The 12071-nt window shown below is 48.8% G+C and overlaps 1 protein-coding gene across 43 annotated transcripts in view; it reads left to right on the forward strand.

Annotated features, from left to right (window-relative positions):
• The window catches only part of MAP4 (microtubule associated protein 4), a 145978-nt gene that overhangs the window by 41909 nt on the left and 91998 nt on the right, over positions 1 to 12071 (forward strand). For 29 of the 43 annotated variants that reach the window (XM_086850636.1, XM_086849445.1, XM_086849153.1 and 26 more), the window contains exon 3: positions 6638 to 6880. In XM_086850636.1, coding sequence (XP_086706762.1) covers positions 6640 to 6880 — 241 coding nt within the window. In that variant the 5' untranslated portion in view covers positions 6638 to 6639. Of the gene's footprint in view, positions 1 to 6630; positions 6881 to 12071 lie in introns of all 43 variants that reach the window. The other 14 variants (XM_086849522.1, XM_086850061.1, XM_086848139.1 and 11 more) reach the window with 1 other exon arrangement.

Genomic DNA, 12071 nt, shown 5'->3' on the forward strand with positions numbered 1-12071 from the left:
TGGATTGTCAAAAGGCTCTGTGAGTCTCCCTGAAATCCTCATTTGCTGGAAGCCCAAATGTGCACTAGAAATCAGGAATATTCGATGTGCTGCCTCTCTGTCTGCTCTCCCAGGAGCTCTGAGGAAGCTGCCAGCTCACTCTGGTCTCAACAACACCTCCAAGCTGAAATTTGGTTTGATTTTGCCATGGAAATATCTGGAATCTCCTAATTAATCCAGGTTTGATGATACCATGGGGTGCTCAGGCTGGTCCAGCAGGTCTGGAGCATCCCAAAGACCTGGACACACTTTTCCTCTGCCAGGGGGTGGTACCTGCACATCAGGGAGTCCTTGGGGAGCTGATTCCTGAATTCCAGAATTCCATAATTCCATTCTGCAATCCAGGTCACCCTTGCTGAGGCTGCTTTCTCCAGCAGTTGAGCCAAGTGTGATTTTAGGGGTTGGAAGGATTTTATTAAAGATCTCTCAGCTTCCATCTCCAAGGAGCTCCTGGTGATCTGTGGGATTTTCCTGTGGCTCCAGAAACAGCCCTAAAGCAGAGCTCTTACTGTTTTTAACTTTAAAACAATAAATAAGTGAATCCCATTGGTTTAGATTGTGCCAAAAAAAAAAAAAAAATATATAAAAAATTCAGTTGGGTCACAGATTTTTGTGCCCAGCCATGGAATGTAAGGAATGTCAGCTCTCCTTTGGGAGCATGGATGCAGAAATCTTTCCATTGATTCCAGGGCTCTGGGAAGGAGGATGACTTAGCAGATCTCTGCTCTCCTGTTTCCTCACGCCTCAGCAGCCACGGCTGAAGGCTCCCAACAGCTCCAGCTAAGAAAAGCAACCTGACTTAGCCAGGAGAAATGGGAATTATGACCGAGCTGTCCCTGTTTCTCCCAGCCAGGCATTTAATTTGGGATGGAGTTAGGAGCTAATTTTAAAGGAGCAAGTGGATCTGATGGGATAATGGATGTGCTTCTCATAAATCTGGGCATCAGAGTCTCCTTTAAACCAGGAAAAGTGAGGAAGTGTTACTTGGCTGTTCCTCCTGGATGGGAGTGGGTTTCTCCTCCCTCCCTGGTGGGAAGGGGCAGGATGGAGCTGGCTCTGGGACTGTGGGGCACTGTCCCTGCAGGGCTGGGAGTGTCTGTGTGTCCTCCCCTGGCAAAGGCAGCATTCCCAGAAATGCAAAAGCAGCATTCCCAGAAATGCAAAAGCAGCATTCCCTCAGCCAGAAATGCCAGGGGGACAAGGCAGGGTCCTGCACCGAGGGTGGTTCTGTTGGGACAATGTCCAGCTTTCATCCCCACTCTCCTCTTCCTCTGTCTTCAGACAAGACTCCAAACCTGGGTCAGACCGATCATAACCTGGAACTCCTGGAGGCAGGAACACAGCAGAGCAGTCAGGGAAGCTGCAAAATGGAAGCAGAAAGTTCAGGAAATAAATTCCACTCTTCCCTGGATGGGAAACTGGAGATTGTGGCTCGTGCAGGGTTTGATTTGCCTCCTTTTCCAGAGGGTGCTGGGTGGGATGGTGGCTCTGGGAAGTTGTTCCAGGAGTCACTTGAAGTAAAACCTGGGTGAGGAAATTGCTGAAGAGAAGTTCTTGACACCTTGAGGAGTTGGTGATGCCTCTGGCAGTGCCCAGGGCCAGGGCTGGGAACACCTTGGGACAGTGGGAGGTGTCCCTGCCATGGCAGGGGTGGCACTGGGTGGGCTTTGAGGTCCTTTCCACCAAACTCTTCTGGGACATTTCCAGAGATGGGGCAGCTGGGGCTAAAAAAATCCAGTGAAAAGTTGGAACTCTTTGGAAGAACCAGGATGGAGGGTCTGTGATGTGGGTGAGGGGTGAAAATAACCCTGCTGCATCTTTCAGATTAGCTGAGGAGAGATGGATTTTACTGATCCCAACAAACAGGTTACTCACTGAGTACACAGAGCTTCTGAGCCTGGAGAAGAACAGATGGAGCAAACCCTGAGTGTAACAGATCAGCTGTGCCTGGAACAGGAGAGATCTAAACAATCCTCCTGAGTAAAAATAATGTGTGACTTAAAGGAACATGATTGATGTGCTTTGGGGGAATTTGAAGATTTCCTGGAATGTGTCACTACAGGAAAGCCCTTCTCCTTGGCTGCAGTGCAGCTGTGGCACTGCTCCCTGCTCCTTCCACACCTTTCCTTGGAGCAAACTCTTCCCTTTGGTGTTGCCAGGGAGGGCTGGGCTGTCCTGGGAGGCTGTTCTGGATTCAGACCCAGAGTTGGTGTCACCCCAGGGCTGGCTGCTCCACTCCCTCTGCCTATTTAACAACCACCAGGACCTCACAGCTGTTCCACTGCTGGAGAATTCCTCAGAATCCCTGAATCCCTCAGGCTGGAAAAGCCCACTGAGCCCCACCTTGTCCCCAGCCCTGAGTGCCATGGCCAGGAATTCCTTGGACACCTCCAGGGATGGGGACTCCAAACCTCCCTGGGCAGTTCCAGGAAGGAATTTCAGTGCCTTTTTAAACCTCTGCCTTCAGAAATCTCTGTCACTCCTCAGTTTCTCCCTTTCATCCCAAGGTGAGTGTCAGGATTCATCTCCCCTGCTGAGCTCTGATCTCAGAGCTGTGGAGGCAGGGGATTTAGGTACATCTTGCTGAGGATTCTTTTTGCTTCCCAGCCAGCTCTGTTCTGTATGAATGGAAATGGGGCTGGGAGCATCTGTCTCTCTCTGAGCTGCTCAGCACATGAAAATGCTCCAGGATTTGCTCTTTACCCTTGGGCACAATCCTTGCACTATCCTCATTTTCCTCTTGCCTTTGTTAGCAGACAAGCCCTGGGAAGCTGGGAATTGGTGTCCTTTGGCTGCTGTAACACCAGAGAGGGAAAAGGAGAATTCCCAGGGGTGTTGTGGCTGTCCTTGGAGCCCACCTGGGCTGAGGAGGGATCCCTGCAGTTTGTGCCGGGTGCTCCTGCGTGTCTGAGGCACCAGTGCTGTATTTAAAATGCCTTTTCTTAGTTACACTGGTTTATTTTTGCACATTGTTTCTACATTCCCTATTTAGCTAAATATGGACAAGGAAATATCCTGCTGATAAGGCTGCATAGCCTCATTATTATTTTTCCCCAGAAAGTAGATCACTCCAGTGTCCTAATTGCTGTGTAGGCCTGAAATAGCAGCACTGGCAGTGCCACAAAGCCCCCAAATGCCATATATTTTATATTTTATATTTAATATTTAATATTTAATATTTATATTTTATATATTTTATATTTTCTATTTTTATATTTTATATTTTTTATATTTTATATATTTTATATTTTTATATTTTATATTTTATATATTTTATATTTTATTTTATATTTTATGGCAGCTATTCCATGGAGTGCAGCCACTCCATGTCGGAATCTGCTCCCAGGGAACAGGGACAGGACAAGAGGAAACAGCTCCAGCTGGCCCAGGGGAGGTTCAGGTGGAAATTGGGAATATTCCTTCCCCAAAAAGCCTCTCCAGGCCTGGCCCAGCTGCCCAGGGCAGGGTTCAGTCCCCATTGGTGAAGGAATTTAAAATCCCTGTGGATGTGGCACTTGGGGACATGGTCAGGGGTGGCCTTGGCAGTGCTCAGGGATGGCTGGACTGGATGGACTCAGAGGATTTTTCCAGCCTCAGTCACTCTGTGCTCATGATGCAGCTTGTTGGGAAGCTAAATATTGTTTTTCTTTCTGATGCTAAATGACATTTTCAGAAGAAGATGATTAAGTGTTCATCACTGCACATTGAGACTCACTGACCTAAAGGCATTGGTTCACTTGGGAGTTGATGGAGGATGTGCCTGAAAAATTGGCTCTTTCTGAGCCCCATTTGTTCCTTGAAGGAGACAGCTCAGTGCAGGGACTGAACTTTTGGAAATGCCTTCCCTGGCTGGTGCTCCCTGCAGGGTGATGCAGCCAGTTGTGTGCACATCTGGATGATGGTTTGTCTTAAAAGAATCAGAAACTTCATTGATAAGACTCTTTCATTTAAATACAAAATGGGTTTTGTTTTTTTTTACTGGCCATAATTCATTCAACTGTGACCCTGCACTGGGGGTGAAGAGCTCCAAACTTTTCACCTCTGGATTTCCAAGCTGCCATTCAGGGTTTTTATCTAAAGCACCAAGAACTGCAGTTGCTGCCTGAAGTGTGGCCTGCCTGCAAGCCTGACCTTTTATTGTTCAAAGAATCAAAAAAGAAGAGCTTGAAGTGAATTAGTTTCCATAACAGAGTTGTCTGGAAGGGCAGAAACAGCACAAGCAGTGGGACACCATTGTTCCTGAGGAATGTGAGGCTGGAGGTATGTGGTGACCCTGCAGTGCTGACACACAATTTCCTGGAGTTCAAGGAGTAGGAGCCTTTGTTTTTTTGGGAACAAGAGGATCTGTGTTCTTGGGTCACACACAAGTGTCCCTTGTGTCCCTCGGGCTGCAGCTCTGTGTCAGCAGCTCCTGGTTTGCCTTGGGAGAGCTGGGAATGTTCACCTGCAGCTGGGAAAATCCAGGGAGACCTCAGAGCCCCTTCCAGGATCTCGAGGGGCTCCAGGAGAGCTGGACAGGGACGGTTTTTAATGGCTTCTATTCCCAAGAATAACTTCCAAAGGTTTTGAGGTGAAAAAGTGAAGAATTGGTGATGGCCTGAAGGTTGGAGATGAGTCAGTTCAGGTGCATTTCTTTCAGCTTTGGTGCCAGGAATTAAATTGAACCCAGAGATGCAAATCAGGGAGGGATAACTGGTGATTACTCCTCTGTTTCCAATTCATACCTACGTGTGCACTTTGCTGTATTTTTTTTTTTCATGTAAACATTATTAAAACGTCACTTTCCCTCCCAAATCCCAGGGCTGGAGGGGGTTTGCTGGGATTAGCAGGGTTTGCTGAGGACATGAGCACGCTGCAGGACCCTCTGGGAGGGATCAGGAGCAGCACTGAAGTATACATCAGAGATTATGTAAAATCCTAATCTCCATAGGGGAGCCTGGGTGGAGTCAAGCCCAGCACTAAATTCTCTTGCGTCATTTATCTGAGGGGTGTAATTAACTCCAGATCTGGGGCACACCATGGCCATCCTGGCCAGGTACTGGGCTTTGGCTTTTCACATTTTTTTATTTAAGGTTCTGCTAAAAGACCTCTTGAAATGGAACATTCAGCTAAACCCGCTTTAGCTGATCCCGGTTTATTTCTGTTTAGAAACATCTGGGAATTACTGAGCACCCAAGGTTTCCTGTGGTGTAAAGGCTCAGCCCCAAAGTGAAGTGTTATAAATGGATATCATATTATTGGCCTTTCACAAATATTATAATAAATATATATAAGATTAGAAAATTTTGTTGTATTAATATAGTTTCCTTTATTTCTGTTATTGCTGAAACTTAGAAATAGTGATATAATACATTTATGTTAGGCTGTAACATGATATTAAACTAATTTTTGTTTATATAACCCAGAGACTAAAAAAGAAAATAGTCAGAGACCCCCATGCATCCTAAGATTATCTTGTCCAGATGAAGACAAGCAATCCTTCAAGCCCTCCAAAGGAAAAATTTATAGCTCCTGTTATCAAAGGACAAAAAACCCAGTGACACCAAGAAGATTGATCTATTGGGAGGGGGGGCAAGGAAAAACTAAACAGAGGAACACCAAAAATCCTAAAGAGAATGTCTGAATATGTATGAGAATTTATGGATATGTAGCAGGGTTCTGTTTTTAAGGGACAATCCTTTGTCAGTGAGGTGAATGCAGAGACACCCGGCCGTATCTGTATATTTTACTTTATTTTTTTTATCTCCTAATTGTCTTTTTATTAAACTTTTAAATTCTATAAAATTATGTGAACCTTGTTTTTCACAAATGGGACCCAGCAGCTCCTGCAGCCCTGTGGATGGGACATGACTGGAGCACCAGGAGCTCATTCCCTGCCCCTTCCCTGCCCCTTCCCTGCTCATTCCCTGCCCCTTCCCTGCTCATTCCCTGCCCCTTCCCTGCCCCTTCCCTGCCCCTTCCCTGCCCCTTCCCTGCCCCTTCCCTGCCCCTTCCCTGCCCCTTCCCTGCCCCTTCCCTGCCCCTTCCCTGCCTCTTCCCTGCCCATTTCCCTGCTCATTCCCTGCTCATTCCCTGCCCCTTCCCTGCCCCTTCCCTGCTCATTCCCTGCCCATTCCCTGCCCATTCCCTGCCCCTTCCCTGCCCCTTCCCTGCCCCTTCCCTGCTCATTCCCTGCCCCTTCCCTGCCCATTCCCTGCCCCTTCCCTGCCCCTTCCCTGCCCCTTCCCTGCCCCTTCCCTGCTCATTCCCTGCCCATTCCCTGCCCATTCCCTGCCCATTCCCTGCCCCTTCCCTGCCCCTTCCCTGCCCCTTCCCTGCTCATTCCCTGCCCCTTCCCTGCCCATTCCCTGCCCCTTCCCTGCCCCTTCCCTGCCCCTTCCCTGCCCCTTCCCTGCTCCTTCCCTGCTCATTCCCTGCCCCTTCCCTGCCCCTTCCCTGCCCCTTCCCTGTCCCTTCCCTGCCCCTTCCCTGCTCATTCCCTGCTCATTCCCTGCTCATTCCCTGCTCCTAAATTCTATAAAAAATATACAAATCGTTTTTCACAGAAGGGAATGGAGAGATCTCTGCTGAAATGTCTCCTTGTCTCCCTAGTGCTCAGGCATGGCTGACCTGGACCACAACCTGAGCCTGGCCGACGCGCTGACGGAGCCGCCCCACGACGTCGAGGACGAGGTCAAACGGGATTTCATCGCCACGCTGGAGGCCGAGAAATTCGATGACGTGGTTGGAGAGACGGTGGATAAGACAGACTATGTGCCACTGCTGGATGATGAGGATGATGCAAAGCCTGGGAGCCAGGAACCCAAAAGCAAAAGCCACGTGGATGGGATTCCCGTGGAACGTAAGTGTCCCAAAAAGTCAGATATCAGGGAATGCCTGCGCTCACCGTGATGCTGCTGAGACAGGAATTCCTCTGGTGCTTTGTTTCAAACAAAGATCAAACCCTGTTTGTTGTTTTACATTAATGTTTGAGGCTGGGGGCTTTTGGAGCTCTCAGAGAAAGCGTTGAGCAAATTTTGTGGTTGCCATGCTCCACAAGCAGTGTCCCAAAACAGCAGAGCTGTGCAAGGTGCCACCACTCCAGGGATGGCAAATCCAAGGAAGAAAGGTGGGTGGTGAGGTCAGCAGAAGGGAATCTTCATCATCTGTCTGGGAGCTTCACTCCAAATGTTTTAACAGCTAAATCCCATGGTCCTGATCCAGGGATTTATTTGTGTTTCTTTTGGATGTGCATGGTACCAAAACGTGCTGTTGAACATCTTTCCAGCCCAGCTGATATTTAGAATCACGGAATCATTAAGGCTGGAAAAGATCTTTGAGATCATCAAACCCAGCAGCTCCCCCAGCACTGCCAAGGCCACCCCTGACCGTGTCCCCAAGTGCCACATCCACAGGGATTTAAATCCCTCCAACAACTCCACCCCTGCCCTGGGCAGCTCGGCCAGGCCTGGAGGGGCTTTTTGGGGAAGGAATTTTCCCAATTTCCAATTGAGCCTCTCCTGGCCCAGCCTGAGGCCGTTCCCTCTCCTCCTGTCCCTGTTCCCCGGCTGTCCCCTCCTGCCAGGGACTTGTGCAGAGCCAGAAATTCCCCCTGAGCCTCCTTTGCTCCAGGCTGAGCCCCTTCCCATCTCCCTCAGGAATTCTCCAGCCCCTTCCCAGCTCCCTCAGGAATTCTCCAGCCCCTTTCCCATCTCCCTCAGGAATTCTCCAGCCCCTTCCCAGCTCCCTCAGGAATTCTCCAGCCCCTTTCCCATCTCCCTCAGGAATTCTCCAGCCCCTTCCCAGCTCCCTCAGGAATTCTCCAGCCCCTTCCCATCTCCCTCAGGAATTCTCCAGCCCCTTCCCAGCTCCCTCAGGAATTCTCCAGCCCCTTCCCATCTCCCTTAGGAATTCTCCAGCCCCTTCCCATCTCCCTCAGGAATTCTCCAGCCCCTTCCCAGCTCCCTCAGGAATTCTCCAGCCCCATCCCAGCTCCCTCAGCTGCCTCAGACCCTTCCCCAGGTTCCCTTTCCCCTCAGGATCTTTCCTGGACCTGGGAACACCAGAACTGCCCCAGGAGTTTGAGGTGGAACATCACCAATTTATTTGTGTTAAAAGTGTTATCAAAAATTCTTTAGGAAAAGGAGAGTTTTAAACAGTTGCTTTCCTGTATGAAAGGGAAAAGAGTAAGGTTTGGGGGTCATCCATTGGGATTTTTTCCCAGGGAGGAATTGAAATTATTGCTCCCTTTGCTTGTGTGCTGTTCCCTCCCTGCCCAAGTGGGAATTGTCACCTGGGAGCAGCAGTGCCTTGATGATTTTATTTGTTTTGTGGCCTTGATCTGTGCTGTGTAGAAGAGGAAACCCTTGGTAACCTGATGACTTCCTTCAGAAGAAGTTTTTGCCTTAATCCTGGTGCTCATCAGTGTTGAGGAAGGTGAGGTGTGATTCCTCAGAATAAACAGAACCTCCAGGAGCACAGCATGGGGAATTCTGCTCTGTTTCAGGCATTTATTTGCTTTGTTTAGAAGTGCATGGGGTGCCTTGTGAAACAGGAGATGTAACTTGGACTTTTCCATGCTGACACAGTTGTTAAATGGCACCAAACCATCAGGAAAGATGGGAATGGACAAAGAGATTATTATAAAACTTAGAATTTTGGCCAGTTCAGATGTGCATTATTTATTTCATTTCCATTTTAGCACTGCAGAGGCAGAGAAACACGAGGACTTGTTAACACCTTGTTTATGATTTGAGGATATTTTAAAGCAATCCTTTGTTGTGGGAGCTGCAGATCCTAAACCCTCTCAGCACCAGGATTTCTCAGTGCTAAAATCATTACACAATATTGGTTTAAAATACAAATCCCTTAAGTGTGTCCTCCCAGCCATGTATCCTTGGACACTGCTATCCCAACTCATTATTTCACATCACTCCAGGATCTTGGTGGGGGTAATGAGGCCTCGTGGGTTTGCTCAGTTATTAAAACTCTCTGTGAGAGAAAGGCTGGCTCCTGTGGGCAAAGCTCAGGCAGAAATTCTGGGGGGGAAAAAGCAGAATTCCAGGAGGAATTCCTTCATGGAAAGGGTTGTTAAACTCTGGCAGGGGCTGCCCTGGGAGGTTTGGAGTGTCCATCCCTGGAGGTGCCCAAGGAATTCCTGGAGTTGTTCAGCTTTCCCACCTTATCCCAACAGGAAAGCACTGAAGCCTAAAACAGGCCAGGCTTAGGATTTGGTCCTGGAATGTTTCATTTCTCTAACTTGTTTTTTCTATTTCTTCCATGGAATTTATTTAATATTTGTCACTGTTTAAAAAGATAGTAAAGCTGAGTGAGCTTCATTTATTGAGGCTCCAGAATAAATGAGGGCTGGGTGAGATTTACAGGGATCTTGGTGGTGTAGTTCCATGTTTGAGTGTAACACCAAGATTTTGGGGAACAGCAGCAAGAGTTCCACACCCCTGGATCCAAACAGCCTGGCTTTCCTGAGGGAGAGGAGCAGCCTGCAGAGCTCAGGCTTTTCAGCCTCCACTTGTTCATTTATTTATGTTAAAAGGCACAAATGTGTTCTGACATCTCGGTCTGTGCTCCTGAGATTGTCTCTCCCTGCTCAGAAGAGGCTCAATCCTCCATCCTGTCAGGCTTTAGCTGCTCCAGCTCTGCTCCAGGGTTTTCCTTCAGGTTTTTTCCTAAACCCAGGAGCCAGATTAGGCGAGTTTAAAGCTGAGCTGGGCTCCAGCATGGGGCTGGGTGAGTGCAGAGGGGTGGAAGGCAGGGATGTGTGATGAGCAGTTGTTTGCTCCCCTACAAATCTGTCCTAGAACAAATCTTTAATAATGGTTAACTTAAAAAATACCAGGGAGAAATGGCTTTACTGTTCCTCACACCTGGCTGGACATGGTAATTTGGCAAATTCTGGGATAATCCTCTGATGGCTTTTTTCATAACAGCAAGGGATGGCAGCAGCAGTTCCCTTCAGCTGCTCGTGATGGGGTGAAGGTGAGGGGGAAAGGATTTTAGGTGGGAGCACATTCCAAAGGAAAGGAAAACATTGGGGGTTAACCAGGTGCAGCAGAGGTCGTGGGGAATGTTTTAGTTGAAGTGAGGACCAGGAATTGTGGTCCTGGTGAGCAATTGTGGGGAATTTTGATCCTGGTGAGGAATTGTGGGGAATTTTGATCCTGGTGAGGAATTGTGAGGAATTGTGATCCTGGTGAGGAATTGTGATCCTGGTGGGGAATCATGTTCCTGATAGGGAATCATGATCATTCCCAAATCATGGGAATTGTGTTCCTGATGGGAATTGTGATCCTGGTGAGGAATTGTGAGGAATTGTGATCCTGGTGAGGAATTGTGGGGAATTTTGATCCTGGTGAGGAATTGTGAGGAATTGTGATCCTGGTGAGGAATTGTGTTCCTGGTTAGGAATTGTGTTACTGGTGAGGAATTGTGATCCTGGTGAGGAATTGTGAGGAATTGTGATCCTGATAGGGAATTGTGATCCTTGTGGGGAATCATGATCCTGATAGGGAATTATGTTCATTGTGGGGAATTGTGTTCCTGATGGGAATTGTGATCCTGGTGAGGGATTGTGTTCCTGGTGGGAATTGTGGGGAATTGTGTTCCTGATAGGGAATTGTGTTCCTGATGAGGAATTGTGTTCTTGGTGAGGAATTGTGTTCCTGGTGGGAATTGTGGCCATGGTGGGAATTGTGTTCCTGATGAGGAATTGTGTTCCTGATGGGAATTGTGCTCCAGGTAAGGAATTGTGATCCTGGTTAGGAATTGTGTTCCTGATGAGGAATTGTGATCCTGGTTAGGAATTGTGTTCCTGGTGGGAATTGTGTTCCTGGTGGGAATTGTGTTCCTGGTGAGGAATTGTCTTCCTGGTGAGGAATTGTCTTCCTGATGAGGAATTGTGTTCTTGGTGAGGAATTGTCTTCCTGGTGAGGAATTGTCTTCCTGATGAGGAATTGTGTTCTTGGTGAGGAATTGTGTTCCTGGTGGGAATTGTGTCCCTGGTGGGAATTGTGTTCTTGGTGAGGAATTGTGTTCCTGGTGGGAATTGTGTTCCTGATGAGGAATTGTGTTCTTGGTGAGGAATTGTGTTCCTGATGAGGAATTGTGTTCCTGGTGAAGAATTGTGATCCTGGTTAGGAATTGTGTTCCTGATGAGGAATTGTGTTCCTGGTGGGAATTGTGTCCCTGGTGGGAATTGTGTCCCTGGTGGGAATTGTGTTCCTGCTGGGGAATGTGAACACAGACCAAAGGGCAGGTCTGTGCTGGTGGAACATGGTGGCCTCGTGCTCAGTCCCTGTGTTTTGCCTTCTTGCACCGCTCACAAACTCCTTGGTGAGTTTAACCTTGAATCCAGGTTTTTTTTTGGGGGGGGATTGTCCTGATCCAGGCTGGGAAGGAGTCAGTTTTCTCCATGGTGCCTGTGTTTGGAGCTGGCTGTGAGAATAGGAGCACAGTTTGGTTGTTCCTGAGCCCTGCCCACTCTGGATCCAGGAGTTTTTGCTTTCCCAGCTCAGGCAGGGAGCAGCTGTTGGGAGGTGTGGGGCATGGCCAGGAGAGCTGATCCCACCTGGCCCCAGGGACATCCCCCAGTACAGAACATCCTGCCCAGTACAAACTGGGGCAGCTGGCTGGGAGCTGCTGGGCACGGGTCAGTGCCTGCTACCCAGGGCTTTGGGCATCACAGCTTCCCCTTGGGTTTTATTCATAGAGTGAGGGAATTGCTGAGGTTGGAAAAGCTCTCAGAGCCCATCGAGCCCACCTGTCCCCCACCCCTGACCGTGTCCCCAAGTGCCACATCCACAGAGATTTGAAATCCCTCCAGCAATGGGGACTTCACCCTGTCCTGAGCAGCTGGGCCAGGGCTGGAGAGCGTTTTTGGGGAAGGAATATTCCCAATTTCCAACTGAGCCTCCCCTGGCCCAGCCTGAGGCCGTTCCCTCTCCTCCTGTCCCTGTTCCTGGCAGCAGAGCCCGACCCTCCCTGGCTGTCCCCTCCTGTCAGGGACTTGTGCAGAGCCAGAAATTCTCCCTGAGCCT

Source organism: Cyanistes caeruleus, chromosome 1 (assembly GCF_971803275.1).
Source record: "Cyanistes caeruleus chromosome 1, bCyaCae1.hap1.1, whole genome shotgun sequence".
Taxonomy (NCBI): domain Eukaryota; kingdom Metazoa; phylum Chordata; class Aves; order Passeriformes; family Paridae; genus Cyanistes; species Cyanistes caeruleus.